Below are 22,887 nucleotides of genomic sequence, written 5' to 3'. Positions count from 1 at the left end.
GACGCCCTTTCTATGTTTTAACAGACCACAAACCCCTGACTGCGGCCATTACAAACCCGCCAGCTGACCCGCCTCCTCGCTGCTTCAGATACATGGTTCTTCATATCTTGCCGCCGGGCCCTTCGATCTCTCCACCATCACCTGCCTCGCCCTGTCGAGGTTTCTCATGCTCCCACCCATCTTGAACGTGCCCTCGCTCGAGGAGTTTGTGCGTAGCCCCCCAGACATAATCCATGACATTTCAATAATACTGCGCGATTGTACACTGTTCGTCGTGTGTTTCTCTTCATCCAGTGCTCATGACACAACCTTTGCCATTCCCTGCCACCTGGTGAAATGTGTTCCCCTCCGGCGGCTATGTGGGGCCCATGAAATCAACACCAACATCATCGATATACATCCATCTTTGGACTCTAAGCATTATCTTTGGCTCTTCCGCCATGTTCAGTTCTTTGTGATCCATGTATGTGTTAAGGTTAATAAATGAACTATTGCGAAATGGGTGTGATTATTGGTGCAATCAACCCGGTAATCCTCCACAAATTCATAGCCTCTGTGAAAAACCCACAAGACCAGTGCTAAAAAAGAATCCCTGATTTTACATTTCTTCCTAGCAAGGTTTACCTTGTTCTTACTCGATTCTTATTCGACTCTCACTTGAGTTTGTTCTGTTTTCTTCCTATTAACATTTTATGTGACTGAACAAGTTATAAGTGGCACAAAAGAAAGATGGTTTGTACCATGAGTGGTGGCGGTATTAAGGGAATAATTAGGCCATTGTGAGAGAGGAAATGCTGACATAATCCGTGATAGACCGAATGATTTATCTGCTCCACTTTGCTTTGAGTTGTGCTTGCTGGTTGTTTCCTTTTCTTATTTTGAAATGAGTATAGAGAGCAATCTTGTTCTGTCACAGGGTTTGAATATGACTTTCACAACACCAGATGGAATCAGTGATCCAAATGTCCTTTATTACATTGGTTCTGCCTTCCCAAGAGTAGAGCTTCAAAATACGTAGCAGGAATGGTATTAGAAATCCATTCATTGCTCCTTTTTGTTGGCAAATAAATCTGTCACTCTCAAATTGAAATCTTCAATTTTACACACAAATGACTTTTCACAGGATAGCATCCCTAAGGCACTTAGTTGTTCTTCTTTCATGGTGCTTCATAGGAACCTTTTAATTCTCTTGAACATTCGAAAGCACCATGCTCAGATTCTGATGTCAAGATAGGCATCGTGATCAGCAGTTTCAAAACTTTAACAGTCTCATCGAATGTGTCACAAAGTTCATCCTCTAGAATTAGTGAAAGAAACGGAGCTGCAACAGAAACTGCTCTCAACTCAGGCCTAGCACAGAAGACGTGGAGCTCACCCTTCACCTTTCTTTTTTTCCAGAAATATACATACGTCTGTAATTTCAAGGTATTTGTCTGGAAAACTTGTGATGTATTTGTCAAACTGATTTACATAAAATAAGTTGGCTGCAATGAGGTGTCCAGTGAACTTAAAACATAGTTTTATTTCAGAAAGGATGGCATTGCACACTTTCAAAGCATCTCTTTTTTTTGTTCATCGAGAATCCATGTCTTCTTGGCAGGCATCGTTTTGTCATTTTCTAAACAGATCTCGTTAAGGATGGAGTCAATGTCACCTCTGTTGTTTTGCGTTACCACTTCAAATTTATGGTTGTCTTGCTTTGCTTTGGTCGGTTCTGCTATCTTCTCCTGAAGATGATTAAAAAGTATGTCTGCATGAGCCAATATCTTATAGAAAAATGAAAGCCAGAAAATTAATTAGTTATCTTGCAGTCTTTGTTTGTATGAACCAGCTTTTTCAATAGTAGAAGGTAGTTTTATGCCCTCACTTACTTCAATGACTTCCACAACAGTAATAAGATTTTCCCTGTTTTCAAAAGCATCTTTTACTACTCACGGATGGTAATTCCATCTTGTGACATACACATGGGGCAAGCTTTATTGAGTAAGGCTATCCAACACTTTTGACCTCTGTGGCGAGTTCGAAAAGAATGAAGAAATACCTGAAAGGTGTGCAAAAAAGATCCGGGCTTTGCAATTAACAGAGGCTGCCGTAGACATAACAATGGACAAAATTTGCATTTGGGTGTTTTTCTTTAGTTAATTTCTGAACCCCATTCGACTTGCCACTCAAAGCATTTGCACCGTCATAACTCTGAGCTTTTAGTTTTGCTCGGACATCACCAATTAATGGTTCAGTTTTTTTTCAGGACACTGTCAGCGTTAGTATGAGCATTCTGACTTTCTGGATAAATGAAGTTCCAGAATCTTTCAACAGGTTTTCCCTCAACGACATAACGCAAAACAATAACCAACTGAAATTCACAATACACATCTGTAGTTTCATCTGCAATTATCGCAACACAATCAGCACATTTTATTTCTTTAACAACTTCATCATGATATGCTTCCAACATGCATTGCAGTAGTTTGTTCTGAACAGTCTTAGAAATGCCTTTGAACACTGATGCTTGACTGAGATGAACTTGAAGATTTTTATCCAGTTCTTGTTGTGGCTGTCAATACTTTGTCTATATTGCAAATCTAATTTCCGGTGAATGTTGGTTTTGCCTACAAATGAAAGACTAGGCATGTTATTCATGTGTCACTTTGACATTTCATGTACTTTCATTTTAGACCACTTATGCCCGATATGAGTTATTCTGGTCTTACACCAATGAACATATCCTCCAAATAACACACAAGGAAAACAAAAAACAGCAATTGCTTTCTTCACAGCCCCAAATACATTTGTTCTTCTGGTAAATTTCTGGACTGAACTTACGCCATCAATTTTTTGTTTGCTGCTGAAGATTCAGATTCGGGAATGGCCTACCTAGTGTGTTTTGTCTGAATTTTTTCCCCGAGAGTCCTGTTGCTAAATGACATTTTTAATAAATTATTTATTTTGTTCATGTCTGCTGTTTTCACAGTCAACTGAATTTTCCCTTACAGATAACACTGTGCACACAGCTGTATACGGTCAGTTACCTTACCGCACAATAAGTACAATGTTTTACTGTATTACACGTACGTAACGAGTATAAAGAGAAATACTACACTGCTGCTTGGAAAACAGGTGCTCAACACGTAGTGAACATGTTAGTTTTTTTGTTCTGTAGCAATAGCCTTGCTGTTGTGAAATATACCAATATTGAAATAATGCCTCTTACTTTCAAAATCTAAGAGCATAACTATATTTAAATTATGTATAGCTATTTGTAGCGATATTTATGTGTATTATTACTGTATTCATTTAGGAATGCATTAGCATTAACTTGCAGAAAGATTGCAAAACTGGATTACACCGTTCTGTTAGTCGCGTCAAGGCTGCCGTGATGGCGTTGAGTGTAACAGAACGTAGCGCACGTTGCGAGTGGTGAAGCTAGTAAGTCTGTGTTAACGGTGTCGCACCCCTCGGTTGTAACACGCATCGTGGTAGTTGGAATGAAGTCGCAGACGATCGGTCGGAGACCATTGCTGCGTGGGATGTTTCTGTGGTGTGCCCATAGAATTAGCAGTGTGTTGTGTAAGCATTGTCTGCCGGATAAATTCATGGTAGATTGTCGGCCCACGTGGTGTGAGGTTCACTGCAGGCATGGCGGTGATGTCTGGCTCAAACCTGACGCACTTCGTTGTCAGTGTGGGTGGTATAGCAGTCATGGCATAATTCTGATACCCATTTTGTGGTCGTGGTGCTGTTGATGCATCTTTTGGTGGCACAACTGCAGCTGTTGATGTGTGGTCATGGTAAAAGTCGTGTCATGCATCCGTGCCAGCATGCAGTAGGCATCAGCATATCCTGGTGTGAGCTGGGGTGTGGGGAGTGGTGCAGCCGGTGGGGTCATGACACCATGCCAGAGGTGTACCGTGGTATGTGGTGTGGCTGCCGTGACGTCACCCGCGAGATGTGAGAGAGCAAAAGCGGTTTGCAGAAATATACCATTCTGTTCAAAATCACTGTTAACTGGCATTATCTGTCCCTGAGACCACCAAATACACTGACCTGCACGTTTGTTTGTTTTCAGTGATTGTTCGGCATTTGTTATGTCACTGTGGTTGGTGTCTGTAATTAGCCTGTCAATGCCTGAAATCTCAATTATGGTAGAGTCACTTTGGTTGATAGGGAGACTTGTGAGTACCTAGCTGAATGCATATCAATTGGAATATTGCATTCGAGGATTGTGGGGGTGGCAGGGTAGCGCCATTATTCATTACTGCTGATCATCATCGCCCCTTTGTTATGTAGTTTGACGAGGTTAGTGTACACATAAGCACTTGTAAGTTGTTACATAAACACTCACAACACTTGCTATCATTGACTGTATCTGGCTGACTGCCGGTGTGTGTAGGAACAATGTTAGCAAAGCAAGGTGTTGGATTCTCATGTCAGATTGAGGTGAGCAACGTGACACACGAAAATGTCGCGGCTCGGTTGTCAAAATACTCTGGGTCACCAATATAGGAACTGGGTAATGAACATGATGCTCTTGATGTGTAATGACTGTCAATGTTACCAACTGACATACACAATATTTACTAATGTGCATTATATGGACAGATAACACTTAAACACTTGGTGTCTCAGAATACGCTTCCCTGGTCCAGAGATACTGTTCTTGCAGCGATATTCTTGCGGACAGAAGTCCGTAAAGCTTGTGTCCCCACAATGTATTTTCCACAGTAATCTCCATCAGGGCTAAGTATATTTCAGTAAATCTCTTTTCATCACTATAATCTTTACTGAAGAGCTGCTGAACATAGATTCCTTAAGAATGAATTATATTTCCTTGGGATTGCTCCAATAAATCTCAGTCTGTTGTCTGCTTTTACTTTAACTAGTTTTATGTGGTTGTTCCACTTTACATCACTCCTGACACACATTTCTAAGTATTTTACAGTTGTTAATGATTCCCATAATGTAACTGAAAAATAAAGGATCTCTCTGCCTATGTAAGTACAGGGTGTTTATAAATGAATATCAGGGTTTTAACACTTTGTAATATTTATTACATTAAACATACCATTATAAGTGATATGTCAAATGAAAGAGCAATCAAACAGTTGTGTTTGGCACCAGTGCGCACATGCAGCGCGCAATGTTTCCGCTGCAATCCGCTAGATTGGTTTAACTTCACTATACCCAAGCACTGGATAGGCTGCAAGGGGCCCAATGACAGGGCTTGCTTTGCATGGCCTCCACGTTCACTCGACCATGTGATTTTTTACTTTGGGGCTTCATCAAGGATCGCGTGTATGTGCCTCCGCTACCAGCAGACCTTCCTAAATTAAGAAACCGGATTGAAGCAGCTGTTGCTACAATCACTGAAGACACACTTATCAACGTTTGGGAAGAACTCGGCTATAGACTTGATGTGTGCTGTGTGACAAATGGTGCTCACATTGAACATTTATAAGGTTCTTGGTAAAACTGTTTGAGTTGCTCTTTCATTTGACATATCATTTATAACTGTAGTTTAATATAATAAATATTATGAAGTGTTAAAACTGCGATATTCATTTATAAACATCCTGTATATAACTTTACATTTTTTATGCTGTGTGGCAACTGCCTGCCCTGCCTCAATAATCAATTCTCTGCAGGTTGTCTTACATTTTGCTACAATTTTCTAGAGTTGGGACTTCCTTATATGAAGCAGCATCTTCTAAAAACAGCTGCATGATAGCCAATAACCAAAGATTTGAAGGAAGCAGTTAAAATGACATTCTTGATTGGGGGTTGTCAAGTGATCTTTGAGCTGCTGCAATAACCTTTTAGTTTTGATTAAGGAAACAATGGTCCATTAAGATTACTTGTAGAGATCAGATCAATGAGCACTATTAGTATTTCAGAGAGTTGATACAGGCCATTACAAGACATTCATACATATTATAAAAATGTATGAATGTATGTGTGTGTGTGTGTGTGTGTGTGTGTGTGTGTGTGTGTGTGTGTGTGTGCGCGCGCGCGCGTGCATGTGTGTCTGTAGAAGACATTCATACATATTATAAAAATATATATGTGTGCGTGTGTGTGTTTTCCATATCTCCTCGTAAACCACTGGACCAATATCAACCAAACCATGTGCTACACACATGCCTTACTGTCAGGTAACAATTGCTGTCGGGGTAAGAACCACCTACCTTTCATAATCCAGAAGATATGATGTCATAAAAAATGAGATGCGTGAAAAACTAACACATCATCCATGACATTTAAATGTATTGCTTCCGTGTTACTAACTGCATTCACAATAAATTTCAGAGGTAATATCCACAAACGCTGCTCATTGGACCTACACAAATATAGCATTGTACAACGCATAGTTCAAGATGTGTAACATGATAAACACTGTATCTGGGGGGAGCGGGGGGGATGCTGCATCATACTTTAGGTTTTAATACATTTATTCTTTACTGTTAAGACACTCCTACATTCAAGTCAACTTAAGAAAATCACTGAAACGTGGCAGCACTTTTGACAGCTTCAACTGTGAAGTGCAAACAGCTGTAGGTGAAAACGATAGCCATCTATAGAGCTATGAAGAGGCATTGCCATAGAGATGTTTACAAAATCACATTGTGGACACGTGAAGCAGCTGTGCCCAGTATACAGATACTATTCGGGATCATGTTTCTCAATTTGGATATTGTACTTATACATTTGTACATTATGCATCTCTCTTTGAATGACTGTTTCATAATTTCAAAGGTGTTCTCATGAATACAAGGAACTGAAATTTTTTCAATACTTCATTACAAAAACAGTTTTTTTCCTTTCCTTATATAAAACTGGCAAAATGAATACCAGAGCAATGCTGGGTTTGTCAGCTAGTCTTACACAAATTGGAATATTTAATATTTAAAATATCTGTCAATAGCAGATATGGTTATGAGTCACTGACAAATTTACCTGATTGACAAATGACAAAAGTATACAGCTTTTCTGGTAGACAATTAGAATATTATTCAGGTGATGTGAGGAAAGACTAACTGTAGGTCATTATTCAATCATTTTCAAAATGAAACTTTTAGGTTGGACAGACAGTTACTATCCTGAACTGCGCACTCTCTCTACTGTTCTTCATGTTTGTAACTCAGTGTAAATGTGTCCTTTTACCAAAACTAGATTCAGAAAGTGATTGATAAGAGCCAAAATTTACACAATTAGCCAATAACCAAAAGAAGCAGGAAGTAAGGTGAGAGCTTCAACTTCCTGTTGTGGTTATCAGAGATCAAACATGATCATGTGTTGGATAAGTGGAGGCATGTTTGTTTTACCAAAGAAATTTTTGTTTGCCTGTTTTCAAGCTCATGACACTTAAGAAAAAGATAATAAAACAGATAATGAACATTCACAAATTCATTGAGTTTCCAATACTCCATAAAGTGGAGAGAAGATTTCTATTTCCCTAAAAGAGAAATAAAATTTCTAAATGAGTTCTGTGAAAAGAAAGAAAATAAAGATAGTGTTATAAAATGCAGAAGTTTGGCTACAACTCAGTTTGTTCATACACCATCTTGTTGTGGGATATACATACACAGACCAAGTAATTTATTAAAATAACAAATGATTTTAAACATAGTTGTTACAGAAATAGTTCTTACCATCAGATCTCTCTTGGTTCCGACAAGGTATCTCTGTGGATTGCCTGAATTTACCTTTGTTGCTTCCTTGAGCCATTCAGGGCTATGTGATAGTGACATGAGACTTGTCAAATCAAATACAATGACAATAGCTGAAACACAATCAAAAGAGATGTAGTTCCGAAAAACCATTACAATTGGTTTATTTGATAAAATATGCATGTATTATCAATTATTGTGTAAGCATTTCGCTAATGTTATGTAACCTATTAATAGAAAAAACAGCTTATATTTATTGACAAATAAAATAATTTAGTGCAAGCATTTTTTTAATTTCGCTCATTGCATATTACAGAATGTGGAAGAAATATTTCCCGCTGTCTAACAACATGACTGTTTTGTCCTGAATTGTGTACCCATTTGATTAATAACACGATAGCAAAAAGGTGACAGAAGCTACAGGATCACTAGTAACATGCCTATTCTAAATAGAATCAGTGTGAAAACACTTTTTCTATTAGTAGAATACTCCTGATTGTGAGGCTCTGAGTCAATAACTAAGCTGAATAACACAAAAATGATAGAATGTTTAATACTGCACAGGAAAATTTAAAATCTATAACATAGTGACAGGAAAAAAAAGCTACACCAGACACTGCTGTAACCTACAACAATAAATAAACACTTTTACTATTACAGTATTTACTGGCCATTTAATATTAATACAGATTGAATTGCTAGACTCCTGTATCTAGGAAAAATTAAAGTCAACAAGAAAATAAACAAAGTAGAAGTAACTGACACCTGAGGTTTCACAATTTTGGCATCTCTAATGGAGTGCAACTTGTGACACTTGATAACAACAACAGCAAGTTCTATATATTCCACATGACATAGGCTGTAGTTGCACAGACATCTAAGCAAATGTTTCTGAGTCTATCACCTGTAGTCAGGCACAACTGGCAGAGTCAGAGGCCCAAGGCAGTACAGTTGGGTGGGACGACAAATCTGACAGAGTCTAGTGGAGAAGAGCAATGTCATACTTGGAGTCCAGTGACAGCGGTAGAGAGAAGACAGCAGCTTAGTGTGGCTGGTGATAACCTGCATGAGTTGGCTGCACGAAGAGAACTAATGGAGGACATAGTGACAGACATCACTGGGGTTGTGAAGCAGCTGAATGGGTTGAAAGTAAATAAATCGTCAGGTCCTGATGAGATTCCAATTCGGTTTTACAGAGAGTACTCTACAGCATTGGCTCCTTACTTAGCTTGCATTTATCGCAAATCTCTTGCCCAATGTAAAGTCCCGAGTGACTGGATAAAAAGCGCACGTGAAGGGTAGAAGGACGGATCCTCAAAATTACAGACCAATATCCTTAACATCGGTTTGTTGCAGTATTCTCGGACATATTCTCAGTTCGAATATAATGAATTTCCTTGAGACAGAGAAGTTGCTGTCCATGCATCAGCACGGCTTTAGAAAGCATCGCTCCTGCGAAACACAACTCGCTCTTTTTTCACATGACATCTTGCGAACCATGGATGAAGGGCATCAGACGGATGCCATATTCCTTGACTTCCGGAAAGCGTTTGACTCGGTGCCCGACTGCAGACTCCTAACTAAGGTACAGACGTATGGGATTGGTTCCCAAGTATGTGAGTGGCTCGAAGACTTCTTAAGTAATAGAACCCAGTACGTTGTCCTCGATGGTGAGTGTTCAACGGAGGTGAGGGTATCATCTGGAGTGCCCCAGGGAAGTGTGGTAGGTCCGCTGTTGTTTTCTATCTACATAAATGATCTTTTGGATAGGGTGGATAGCAATGTGCGGCTGTTTGCTGATGATGCTGTGGTGTACGGGAAGGTGTCGTCGTTGAGTGACTGTAGGAGGATACAAGATGACTTGGACAGGATTTGTGATTGGTGTAAAGAATGGCAGCTAACTCTAAATATAGATAAATGTAAATTAATACAGATGAATAGGAAAAAGAATCCTGTAATGTTTGAATAGTCCATTAGTAGTGTAGCGCTTGACACAGTCACGTCAATTAAATATTTGGACGTAACATTGCAGAGCGATTTGAAGTGGGACAAGCATGTAATGGCAGTTGTGGGGAAGGCGGATAGTCATCTTCGGTTCATTGGTAGAATTTTGGGAAGATGTGGTTCATCTGTAAAGGAGACCGCTTATAAAACACTAATACGGCCTATTCTTGAGTACTGCTCGAGCGTTTGGGATGCCTATCAGGTCGGATTGAGGGAGGACATAGAAGCAATTCAGAGGCGGGCTGCTAGATTTGTTACTGGTAGGTTTGATCATCACGCAAGTGTTACGGAAATGCTTCAGGAACTCGGGTGGGAGTCTCTAGAGGAAAGGAGGCATTCTTTTCGTGAATCGCTACTGAGGAAATTTAGAGAACCAGCATTTGAGGCTGACTGCAGTACCATTTTACTGCTGCCAACTTACATTTCGCAGAAAGACCACAAAGATAAGATAAGAGAGATTAGGGCTCGTACAGAGGCATATAGACAGTCATTTTTCCCTCGTTCTGTTTGGGAGTGGAACAGGGAGAGAAGATGCTAGTTGTGGTACGAGGTACCCTCCGCCACGCACCGTATGGTGGATTGCGGAGTTTGTATGTAGATGTAGAACTTCCACCTCCCTGCAGCCAGTTGTATTGCAGATTTGATGACCGGCAGGTAAGTGGCATAGTTAACACTGCTTGTGGCAGAGCTGCTAAATCTGTGCTGTCCATAGTCCCTGCCACTGATGCATCTTCATCTATTAATGGCAAAGATATAAGATCTCACAACCCCAATGATGCCGGCTATGGCTGGAACACTCATCATGTTGCATGTGGTTGATGCAGTCTGGAGTATGGAGGTACTGGTATTGGTATGGCTGCTGGTAATTAGTGTGATTAGTATGTACTGCTGTTTTCCATTGATGCTAGTGTTGCTTCCTTCTTCCACTGGGAGTGGTTATGGATGGGTGCGGCTGCTTCTGCCATCCACGTCTGGACACATGAAAATCTCCCATGCTGCTGGAGCTGATGGGCTGGCTTCTAGGTCCAGTTGCAACAGTAATGGTGGTGGTTATCATGCTGTCGCTAGTAGGGACAGCGACTTGCCAGGCATGGAAACCCTTTGACAACACATCTGGTGATGGGTCTCCAAACCATTGCTGCCTCGGTTTGTACAGTGACCATCACTGTACCCTACAGCTTAATGACCATGCCCAGGGGACAAAGAGATTGACTCCCAAACCCATTGTCAAAGAATATATCTTGATCTCAGAAGGTATGCTGGGGCTGAAATGCCATCACTGGTTGTCTACCACAAAGCTGGACTTCTCCATTAGTGGTTGCAGTATGATACATACTTAAAAATGTGGTCAATATTGTCCCCCAATTCTCCTCATACATGGTTTGGGCAATGTGTGTCTTGAACATTGAGGTGGTTATTCCTTGTTGTGGGTTCACTTTAAGTGATAGATATGTTGCAAGATACCTAGTCTTTACTTGTTCCCATGAAACAACAGTTACCTTCTTTTCCTAATTTACCAATCACCATCCTATTTTCTCTTGATGTCGTGGTCATGCTATGGAGTGCAATGCACTTAACCATTGACTTCATCTCCAATTGTAGTGGAGCAAGGGCTATAGGAGAGGTTCTACCTTTAAATAACTAACTTTGAAATCACAAAACACTGCTTCCATAATTCTTGTATATTCAAACAAGTTATCAGCTCACAACATCTCATAATTAACGAAGCTTTTTAGATAACATGTTCATTCATTGTGCTTCACCAAAACCATGAGTTTATATTTAAATCGAGATAGCATGGCATATAACTTTTTATTTTTTTTTTTTATTTTTTTTTTTTTTATTTATTTATTTTTTTTTTTTTTTGCTTGACCCTTTCTTCTTTGGAGTCCATAGCACTCTCGAAACATGATTGCAAAGTGCAAGTGAGCCCTTACTGGCCAGTCCACATTATACAGCTGTCGTCGCTTTCTGTGATGTGCCCGCATTTTTCTTCTCATATCTGCAAATAAATTCCAACAAATGTGGGAGCAGTAGGTGCTCTGCACTCTACTACCAATTAAAGCCACATTCTTCACATGCACATGTTTCATCGATCTAGTAAAAGGAAAGTGAAATATGTTGTTATACTTTGTAGCAACCTCTACCACTATAACATCCATACCACATGTCCTACTGGGACAATGGAAGGAGGTTGTAATGGAGCAAGTAGAAGGTCCTGTATGTCACTGACAACAGAAAAGTTTGAAAAGTTTTGGGATGGGAATTGGGGCTCATTGTCCTAGACAGTGACATTAGGGAAGCCTTTTATTGCAAATATGCGGGCTTATGCCTGATTGGTGGCTTCTGCTGAGGTGAAGGACATTTGTCCCACACACGGGAGGTATGAATAGGCATCCGTTGCTACCATCCACATGTGTAATAAATATAGTGCCACAAAGTCTATGTGGACATGGTCCCAGGGATCCTGTAGTGGTGGCCAGAAATGAAACTGCTGATACAATGCTGTCTGGAATATGATGCATACCTAACAGCCTTCAAACATCTTAATGATGTGTTGATTTATACTACGCCAATATACATACTGAGATGCAAGTTGTTTGCACAATGTTACACCCGAATGACCTTGATGGAGGACTACTAGCACCTCCGACTTCAAGACTTTCAGAATAATCACCCAGATGCCTTCTGCAGCTGCTAATAAAAGAAGTACTCTCCTCGGTCCATTTTAAGATGGTGGTGGCCACCCAATTCGTTTGAAATCCCAAAAATGCATTTGCCAACAGACCATAGGGAGGCATAAAACACATTGTCTGGAACTGCTGGTAAATGGGATGAGGCATCTGCATAGACATGACAAGCTGTGAATATATATATCAGTGGTAAGTACTGAGAGACAGTGACCAGCACTACAGACAATGGGCTGTGCGTTTTGGGACGTGCCACTCGGGTGCAAATATTGCTAGCAGTGGCTTTTGGACTGTGACCAACTCAAACACTCTTCTGAAAACATTCTTGAGAAATTTTTGTGTACCACAGATAATAGAGTTTTAGATGCACACAGAATTGGATGTTCAAACCCATTGTTAGTGCTGTGACAAAAATGGGAGGCATCTCTTGCTGGGATGGAGAGCATTCAGCGTAAAAATGGGTGGGGCATGGAGCTTACACTAGACAGTGCTGGTGAGTGGAGAACACTTGCTTACATTCAGAAGTTCACCTACTTGGAGGGAAGCCGACTTTCCAGAGTCTGTTCAACAGTGCACTTATCATAATAGCATTTGGAATTATTCGTCTGTAATATTTTACAAGTATTGACTGATGTTCTTTCAGATTGCTTGGTCCATATAGTTTCAGTAAGGCTTGTAGATGTGGTTCTACTGGTCTCTCACACTGTCTTATCCTATAATATGTCCAACATACTTTACTTCTGGCTGAAAAAATAAGCACTTTTGCAGGTTTCAACAGAGGCCTGTTCGCTCCAACAGTGTGACAACTGGCTGGAGGCCTTCTTTATCAATTTCAGTTATATAATGTTCAAATAATTTGAGCAATGGGATATATGTCTGCAAAAATTTCTCCATGAACCTTTGAAATTGCTGGGGCACTTGATACACCAAATGACCACCTACAGTACAAGTGTCATACAAATGATGTATTTCTGATAATGAAAGTCTGAGACTCTGTATCAAGGGGAAGCTTGAAGTATGCTTCAGAGATATCGAGCTTTGGGGTGCGACCACAGACTTGACAGAATTCAGTGCAGAGTATTCTGGGCCATATGGCGACTGAATATGTTCTGTAGAGATTATTTGACGGCATAAGATATAGGACAAGTGTGTCTCAACATATGATGAAAACCATTTTGCATATCCTAAACCTTGCTGAAACAATAATGGAAGATTGTTAAAGATGTTGTTGATTTCTTGGAAGGGAATGATTTCTGATATCATGCGAATGGTGTCTATAATCATGAAAAGGAATTATTTAAGAGTCCATGCCAAATACATTTGGGACATACTTCAATATACAGCTGAAACAGTAACTAGTAGCCAGCATTGTGAAGGTGTCATGGAACCCATCCTGCATCTTGTGGACACAGTCCATCTTATGGTTTTGTAACAGATGGCAATGCAGTGCATGTGACCAAAAACTACTAAACAACCCTGCAATGGGGACAGGTGTTGTGGCTGTGGTGGCATAAACACTCTGGGCAGGAGGGCAGCTCTTTTCAAAGCTGGCGAGCCAGGCCAGCTACCTGGTGGATGGTGATGACAGTTGTAGTTTGAGTTGTGAAGGCTACACCCATCCAATACAATGTCAAACACTGCATTGTCTGTGTTATTTCAAATGATTGTGTAATGGCTAGGACTTCTTCCAAAGTAGCATCTGTTAACTTCAGAGTGCCGATCTGAACTTGATGACCTGATGCACCTTGAACTCATCTATTTTGTATCACTTGAGCACAATCCTCTGCTGTACAAGTGAATTATAGTGTTGACTAATGCCTTGGAGTTTTATGGTACATTGTAAGTATGTCTGCCCTCATTGTTTAGCACAGCGAAAGAAACACAGTCATTCTGATATTACATACACTTGGTGGTCATAATATTGGGTCAGTTTATCCAAGAGCTCATCCAGGTGAAGGCTAAAGGCCCTTGCAGAAGAGTGATCTTCTGTACCTTCTGAAACACTTTGAGGAAGTAACTTGTGAGACGATGGAGCAGATGTGCTGCATACAAACACCATTCCATGTGGCCATTGTTGGACACAGGAAATGGGACACTGTGGGCTACACAGGTGGGGCCATCTTGGAGTGAAACAATAGTTGCTTAACACGATGCATTTTTTGCTGTTGGATTTGCTACCGCTGGTACTTCTGGTACTTCTGCAGCTATCATTTTGCATGTAGTTTCAGTTATTTTTGCTGTTGTTTGATGAGTTTAACAAATGTCACCTTCATCTTTGACACACTACCTTGTCCTAATGAACTGGCTATATCTAGATACTGTTCTACACAAATAGTGTTTATGGTAACTGATATTGTAGCTGTCTTACACACATAATGTATTATTGCCATTTGCTGTAACTTGTAGCAATAAATAGCTTAGTTACTTTTACAATTACAGTATATATTGGCCATTAAATATTAGTACAACTTAAACTGCAGGGTACTTGTATCAACAAGAAAATAACCAAAGTAGAAGGAACTGATACTGGAACTTCCAGAAGTTCAGCATCTATCACAGGATGTAATCAGTCATACCTGACAAGTTCAGAGTTTTCCACATGACATAGGCCACTGCAGCATAAACGTCCAGAGAAAATGTTCCCAAGCATATCACCTCCAGTCTCAAAGAGCTAAGTCCCCCACAGCACTGAGGAGTGATGAATTTGGCAGAATCTGGCAGAGTGTGGTGATGCATTAAGAGTTTGGTGATAATGGCAGTGGCAGTGGTAATGAGAAGATGGTGGCTTAGTGGATCTGGTGATGATCTGTTTGACACGGCTTCTGGAAGAGAACTCACTTCTGCTTGCACTGTGATGTGATATATTGCATATTCATAGTTCCTCAGGTGGGCCAGTTGCATGGCCGGCAGTCAAGTGGCATAGTAACTGCTGGTAGTGGTGGAACTACTAAACCTGCACTGTACATGGACTTTGCCAGGGGTGCATTTTCATCCGTCAATAGCGAAGGTGTAAGACAGACATGATGAATGTACGTCTGAATTTGATAATGCAAAAGCTCATAGCAATAATTTCTTTTTCTAACACTGCATGATCTGAAATTTGGTACTAACCTATAAAGAACTGGGAGGGAAAACAAAGGGAATTAAGGTAAACTATCCATGTTTTGCAGACAATTTTGCAATGTATTTAGGAAATCTGACAGATGAAATTGAGTCTTCTGGAAAGAGAAGCAAATAAAACTGGTCTCACAAATTCAGCTGAAAAAACCAAAAGTCCATGACAAATACGAAAAATGCACCAAAATACACGGAAACACAAACAGGTAAAATAGGGTGAGCTAGTAAATTTAAATATCTTGGAGAAAATATACAGCAGAAAGGACTAGAAAACTTGACATTAGCTGCAAAAATTAGTAAGATCAAACAAGCAAACAGTTTGACATAGCTGGAGAATCAAAACTAAAATACTATACCACAGTAGTAAGACCAGAATTTATATGCATGTAAATGCTTAAAAATGAACTATAAGCTGAACAGAAACTGGAAGGATAGATTACTGGAAAAAGAATGGATGCAAAACAAAATATAGATGTTGGGAAATTAGAAGTAATAAGAAGGCATATGAAAATGCAGAGAAAATTTGAGAAATAATGGCAAAGCAGAAATCTGTATTGTTTAGGAAAGTTGGAAGGAGTATATAGAATGTCTATACAAGGGAGATGTACTTGAGGGAAATTTATAGAAATGAAGAGGATGTAGATGAAGATGAGACGGGAGATATGATACTGCATGAAGAATTTGACAGAGCACTGAAAGACCTAAGTCGAAACAAGGCTCCAGGAACAGACAACATTCTAATAGAACTACAGATAGCCTTGGGAGAGCCAACCATGACAAAACTCTTCCATCTGATGAGCAACATGAATGAGACAGGTGAAATACCCTCAGACTTCAAAAAGAATATAATAATTCCAATTCCAAAGAAAGCAGGTGTCGACAGATGTGAAAATTTCCCAACTATCAGTTTACTAAGTCTTGGTTACAAAATACTACCACTAATTCTTTAGACAAATGGAAAAACTGGTAGAAGCTGACCTAGGGGAAGATCAGTTTGGATTGTGGAGAAATGTAGGAACACGTGAGGCAATACTAATCCTACGACTCCTCGTAGAAGATAGGTTAACGAGAGGCAAACTAACATTTATATCATTTGACAATTTTGCCTGGAATACTCTCTTTCAAATTCTGAAGGTGGCAGGGGTAAAATACAGGGAGCGAAAGGCTATTTACAACTTGTACAGCAACCAGACAGCAGTTATAAGAGTCAAGGGGCATGAAAGGCAAGCAGTGGTTGAGAAGGGAGTGAGACAGGGTTGTAGCCTATCTCCGATACTATTCAATCTGTATATTGAACAAGCAGTAAAGGAAACAAAAGAAAAATTTGGAGTAGGAATTAAAATCCATGGAGAAGAAATAAAAACTTTAAAGTTTGCCAATCACATTGTAATTCTGTCAGAGATAGCAAAGGACCTGCTCAAAAGGAGGATATAAGACGAACATCAACAAAAGCAAAACGAAATTAATGGAATGTTGTTGAACTAAATCAGGCGATACTGAGGGAATTAGATTAGGAAATGAGACACTTAAAGTAGTAAATGAGTTTTGCTATTTGGGGTGCAAAATAACTGATGATGTTCGAAGTAGGGAGAATATAAAATGTAGACTGGCAATGGTGAGAAAAGCATTTCTGAAGAAGAGAAATTTGTTAACATCGAATATAGATTTAAGGGTGAGGAAGTCTTTCCTGAAAGTATTTGTATGGAGTGTAGCCATGTATTGAAGTGAAACATGGGCGATAAACAGTTTAGACAAGAAGAGAATAGAAGCTTATGAAATGCAGTGCTACAGAAGAATGCTGAAGATTAGATGGGTAGATCACATAACTAATGAGGAGGTATTGAACAGAATTGGAGAGGAGAGAAATTTGTGGCCAACTTGACTAGCAGAAGGGATCGGTTGGTAGGGCATATTCTGAGGCATAAAGGGATCACCAATTTAGTATTGGAAGGAAGCATGGAGGGTAAAAATCATAAAGGGAGACCAAGAGATGAATACAGTAAGCAGATTCAGAAGCATGTAGATTGCAGTAGTTACTCGGAGAGAAAGAGGCCTGCACAGGATAGAGTAGCTTGAAGAGCTGCATCAAACCAGCCTTTGGACCGAAGATAACAACAACAACAACAACAACAACAGACACCTCTACTGAATGGATTAGAACAGGCTAATGAAACAAATATTCCTATTTTTATGGAGAAAAAAAAACTGACTATATTTCAATGATCACAGAAATAAGAAAATAACTAGAAAAGAAACAACATTAAAAAATTGTAAATAGTAGAAAGGAACTGTTTTGAGAATAAAATACTAAATTTAGAAGGCTTTTAAGTCAGAAGAAATAATAAATTAGAATACACATAAGAAAGGAAAAGACAACACGAAGAGAAAGAAAGAAGAGGAACTGAAGTTGTTAAATTATCTTAGTTGGTCAAGATATACTTCCATGAATATGCCCTACCTCTACCAGCACCAAAGTCACTAAAATTTGTTTTCACATGGGAAAAAAATATCCTCTGCATAAATATATTATATTGCTGAGTATTACTAAGATAACACAATAATGCAGTAGCCCTACGACTAACACATCCAGTGTTCAAGTATTACTTCCCTCCACCTTACGCTTCATATGACCCTCTCGGAAATCTGTGTAAATATTAATGAAAATATCAATTTTTGAAAATATATGAAATTCTATAGATAAATAACTACTCATCAAGTGCTGGAAGGAGAGACACTTGAAAAAGTTAAGGAAATCTACATCTACATGATTACTCTGCAATTCACATTTAAGTGCTTGGCAGAGGGTTCATCGAACCACAATAATACTATCTCCCTACCATTCCACTCCCGAACAGCGCGCGAGAAAAACAAACACCTAAACCTTTCTGTTCGAGCTCTGATTTCTCTTATTTTATTTTGATGATCATTCCTACCTATGTAGGTTGGGCTCAACAAAATATTTTCGCATTCGGAAGAGAAAGTTGGTGACTGAAATTTCGTAAATAGATCTCGCCGCGATGAAGAACGTCTTTGCTTTAATGACTTTCATCCCAACTCGCGTATCATATCTGCCACACTCTCTCCCCTATTATGTGATAATACAAAACGAGCTGCCCTTTTTTGCACCCTTTCGATGTCCTCCGTCAATCCCACCTGATAAGGATCCCACACCGCACAGCAATATTCTAACAGAGGACGAACGAGTGTAGTGTAAGCTGTCTCTTTAGTGGACTTGTTGCATCTTCTAAGTGTCCTACCAATGAAACGCAACCTTTGGCTCGCCTTCCCCACAATATTATCTATGTGGTCTTTCCAACTGAAGTTGTTCGTAATTTTTACACCCAGGTACTTAGTTGAATTGACAGCCTTGAGAATTGTATTATTTATAAAGTAATCGAATTCCAACGGATTTCTTTTGGAACTCATGTGGACCACCTCACACTTTTCGTTATTTGGCATCAACTGCCACCTGCCACACCATACAGCAGTCTTTTCTAAATCGCTTTGCAACTGATACTGGTCTTCGGATCACCTTACTAGACGGTAAATTACAGCATCATCTGTGAACAACCTAAGAGAACTGCTCAGATTGTTACCCAGGTCACTTATATAGATCAGAAACAGCAGACGTCCCAGGACGCTTCCCTGGGGAACACCTGATATCACTTCAGTTTTACTCGATGATTTTCCGTCTATTACTACGAACTGCGACCTTCCTGACAGGAAATCACGAATCCAGTCGCACAACTGAGACGATACCCAATAGGCCCGCAGCTTGATTAGAAGTCGCTTGTGAGGAACGGTGTCGAAAGCTTTCCGGAAATCTAAAAATACGGAATCAACTTGAGATCCCCTGTCGATAGTGGCCATTACTTCGTGCGAATAAAGAGCTAGCTGGGTTGCACAAGAACGATGTTTTCTGAAACCATGCTGATTACGTATCAATAGATCGTTCCCTTCGAGCTGATTCATAATGTTTGAATACAGTATATGCTCCAAAACCCTACTGCAAACCGACATCAATGATATAGGTCTGTAGTTCGATGGATTACTCCTACTATCCTTCTTAAACACTGGTGCGACCTGCGCAATTTTCCAATCTGTAGGTACAGATCTATCGGTGAGCGAGCGGTTGTATATGATTGCTACGTAGGGAGCTATTGTATCAGCGTAATCTGAAAGGAACCTAATCGGTATACAATCTGGACCTGAAGACTTGCCTGTAGCAAGCGATTTGAGTTGCTTCGCAACCCCTAAGGTATCTACTTCTAAGAAACTCATGCTAGCAGCTGTTCGTGTTTCAAACTCTGGAATATTCCATTCATCTTCCCTGGTGAAGGAATTTCGGAAAACTGCGTTCAATAACTCCGCTTTAGTGACACAGTCGTCGGTAACAGTGCCATCGGCACTGCGCAGCGAAGATATTGACTGCGTCTTGCCGCTTGTGTACTTTACATACGACCTGAATTTCTTCGGATTTTCTACCAAATTTCGAGACAATGTTTCGTTGTGGAACCTATTAAAGGCATCTCGCATTGAAGTCCGTGCCAAATTTCGCGTGTCTGTAAATTTTAGCCAATCTTCAGGATTTCGCGTTCTTCTGAACTTCGCATGCTTTTTCCGTTGCCTCTGCAACAGCGTTCGGACCTGTTTTGTGTACCATGGGGGATCAGTTCCATCTCTTACCAGTTTATGAGGTATGAATCTCTCAATTACTGTTGCTACTGTATCTTTGAATTTGAGCCACATCTCGTCTACATTTGCATAGTCAGTTCGGAAGGAATGGAGATTGTCTCTTAGGAAGGCTTCTAGTGATACTTTATCCGCTTTTTTAAATAAAATTATTTTGCGTTTGTTTCTGTTGGATTTGGAAGAAACGGTATTGAGCCTAGCTACAACGACCTTGTGATCACTAATCCCTGTATCATTCATGATGCTCTCTATCAGCTCTGGATTGTTTGTGGCTAAGAGGTCAAGTGTGTTTTCGCAACCATTTACAATTCGCGTGGGTTCGTGGACTAACTGCTCGAAATAATTTTCGGAGAAAGCATTTAGGACAATCTCGGAAGATGTTTTCTGCCTACCACCGGTTTTGAACAAGTATTTTTGCCAACATATCGAGGGAAGGTTGAAGTCCCCACCAACTATAACCGTGTGAGTGGGGTATTTATTTGTTACGAGACTCAAATTTTCTCTGAACTGTTCAGTAACTATATCATCAGTGTCTGGGGGTCGGTAGAAGGAGCCAATTATTAACTTAGTTCGGCTGTTAAGTATAACCACCACCCATACCAATTTGCACGGAGTATCTACTTCGACTTCACTACAAGATAAACCACTACTGACAGACACAAACACTCCACCACCAATTTTGCCTACTCTATCTTTCCTGAACGCCGCGTGAGACTTCGTAAAAATTTCTGCAAAACATATTTCAGGCTTTAGCCAGCTTTCTGTACCTATAACGATTTCAACTTCTGTGCTTTCTATTAGCACTTAAAGCTCAGGGACTTTCCCAGCACAACTACAACAATTTACAACTACAATTCCGACTGTTCCTTGATCCAAGCACATCCTGTATTTGCCATGCACCCTTTGAGATTGCAGCCCACCCCGTACTTTCCCTAGGCCTCCTAACCTAAAGAACCGCCCAGTCCACGCCACACAGCCTCCGCTACCCGTGTAGCCGCCAGCTGAGTGTAGTGAACTCCTGACCTATTCAGCGGAACCCGAAACCCCACCACCCTATGGCGCAAGTCAAGGAATCTGCAGCCAACACGGTCGCAAAACCGTCTGAGCCTCTGATTCAGATCCACCCCCTGGCTCTGCACCAAAGGTCCACAGTTGGTTCTGTCAACGATGCTGCAGATGGTGCGGTCTGCCTTCATGTGCAAGCTTTTGGAGCCAGTGGCCCCCCTCTTCTGGCAGAGGAGTTGATGGGGAAAAATAATAATGTATGGAAAATTCTGGTTGAGAATAATTATTTAGAAATAAAGGTGGCGACTCACCTAAAGGCACAAGCGCTGTTTTGTCTCAACAGATACACACACAAAAGGTATACAGGTTTACTTTGTTAGCTTTCGAAATGGAATTCCTTTCTCAAGCTGCAGGAGAAACTGAGAAACCTGCACACACACACACTCACACACACACACACACACACACACACACACACACACACACACACACACTATTTGGTGGGGTGTGGGGGGACAGCGAGTTACCTTAGGTTTAGGCCAGGGAGGTTGCGGGAGCAAAGGATGTGCCCAATATGTGTCAGCTAGCTGTGTGCTGCCATCTTACGGTCTAGTGTATAAAAGCGAACGCAGCCGTCTACCTCATGCCTCTCTACCTGCACCCCTAGCTAGCCCATGGACAGCTCCCAACTATCTCAACCCCTCCTCACTTCCCCCACCCCCTCCCTGCCTCCCACCTCTCTCCGCATCCCTCACCCCACCCTCACCCCAGCACACTCACCGTGGGCCAGGAAAGAGCTGGCAGCCAAATGAGCACAATGTAGGGAGACAGCCATGTGTGTGTGTGTGTGTGTGTGTGTGTGTGTGTTTCTCCTACAGCTCAAGAAAGGTATTCCATTTCAAAAGCTAGCAAAGCAAAGCTCTGTATCTTTTGTTTGTGTATCTGTCGATGACTCAGCACGTCTCGTCTGCCTTTAGGTGAAGGGGAAGAAAGATGGATGAAAGAAAAGGACTGGTGAGGTTTAGGGAGTGGAGAGTGTTGTGGAAAAGTCAGCAAGGACCCCCAAGTCAAGGGAGACTTATTGCCTGGGATGAGATGGAAAGACTGATTGATGGGGACTGCACCAGATGAGATTTGAAGATCTGAGAGCTTATAGGTGGAAGATAGGGTAATAACATAACAGAGATTACTGACAGAACAGTGTGCAAGATTTAATTGGACCAGAAAGCTAAGTGCATTATATGGGGTAGACATATGAGGTGACCGGTGCACCAAAAAATTGACATGTCAGAAAATGAAAGATATAGAAAACTAAAAGGGTGCAAAGAAAGGAATAATTATCCTCAGTGGGAACTGATGGTTCAATATGTATGTGGTTCTTGCCATCCACATGGCTTTAATTTACATTAATTTCTTCAGTCTCAGCATTTCTTTTCAGTAACTATTTCTTTCCTCACTCAGTTTTAGTTTTCTATACCTTTTGTTTTCTGACCTGTAGTTTCCCCATCCTCACATTTCTACCGAGAGTAATGCACTTAGCTTTCCACTCTTGTTAAACTTTGACAGTGTTTTGTACACTATTTTCCACCGTTAAGCCCCAGGTTTTCAAATCTCATCTGGTGGATCTTCAACAATCAGTCTTTCCTTCTCATCCCATCCAGTAAGTCTCCCTTCACCTGGAGTTGTGGGTGACCTTTTCAATTTTCCTTCACTCC

The 22,887-nt window shown here is 40.5% G+C and overlaps 1 protein-coding gene across 1 annotated transcript in view; it reads right to left on the bottom strand.

Annotated features, from left to right (window-relative positions):
- LOC124789906 (ras-related protein Rab-34-like) overlaps positions 1 to 22,887 on the bottom strand; it is a 102,060-nt gene that overhangs the window by 15,914 nt on the left and 63,259 nt on the right. Inside the window, exon 5 of the mRNA XM_047257424.1 lies at positions 7,647 to 7,777. Coding sequence (XP_047113380.1) covers positions 7,647 to 7,777 — 131 coding nt within the window. The remainder of the gene's footprint in view (positions 1 to 7,646; positions 7,778 to 22,887) is intronic.

Source organism: Schistocerca piceifrons, chromosome 3, assembly GCF_021461385.2.
Source record: "Schistocerca piceifrons isolate TAMUIC-IGC-003096 chromosome 3, iqSchPice1.1, whole genome shotgun sequence".
Taxonomy (NCBI): Eukaryota; Metazoa; Arthropoda; class Insecta; order Orthoptera; family Acrididae; genus Schistocerca; species Schistocerca piceifrons.
The sequence above is the reverse complement of the archived record's forward strand: the minus strand, read 5'-3'. Positions and strand labels throughout refer to the sequence as shown.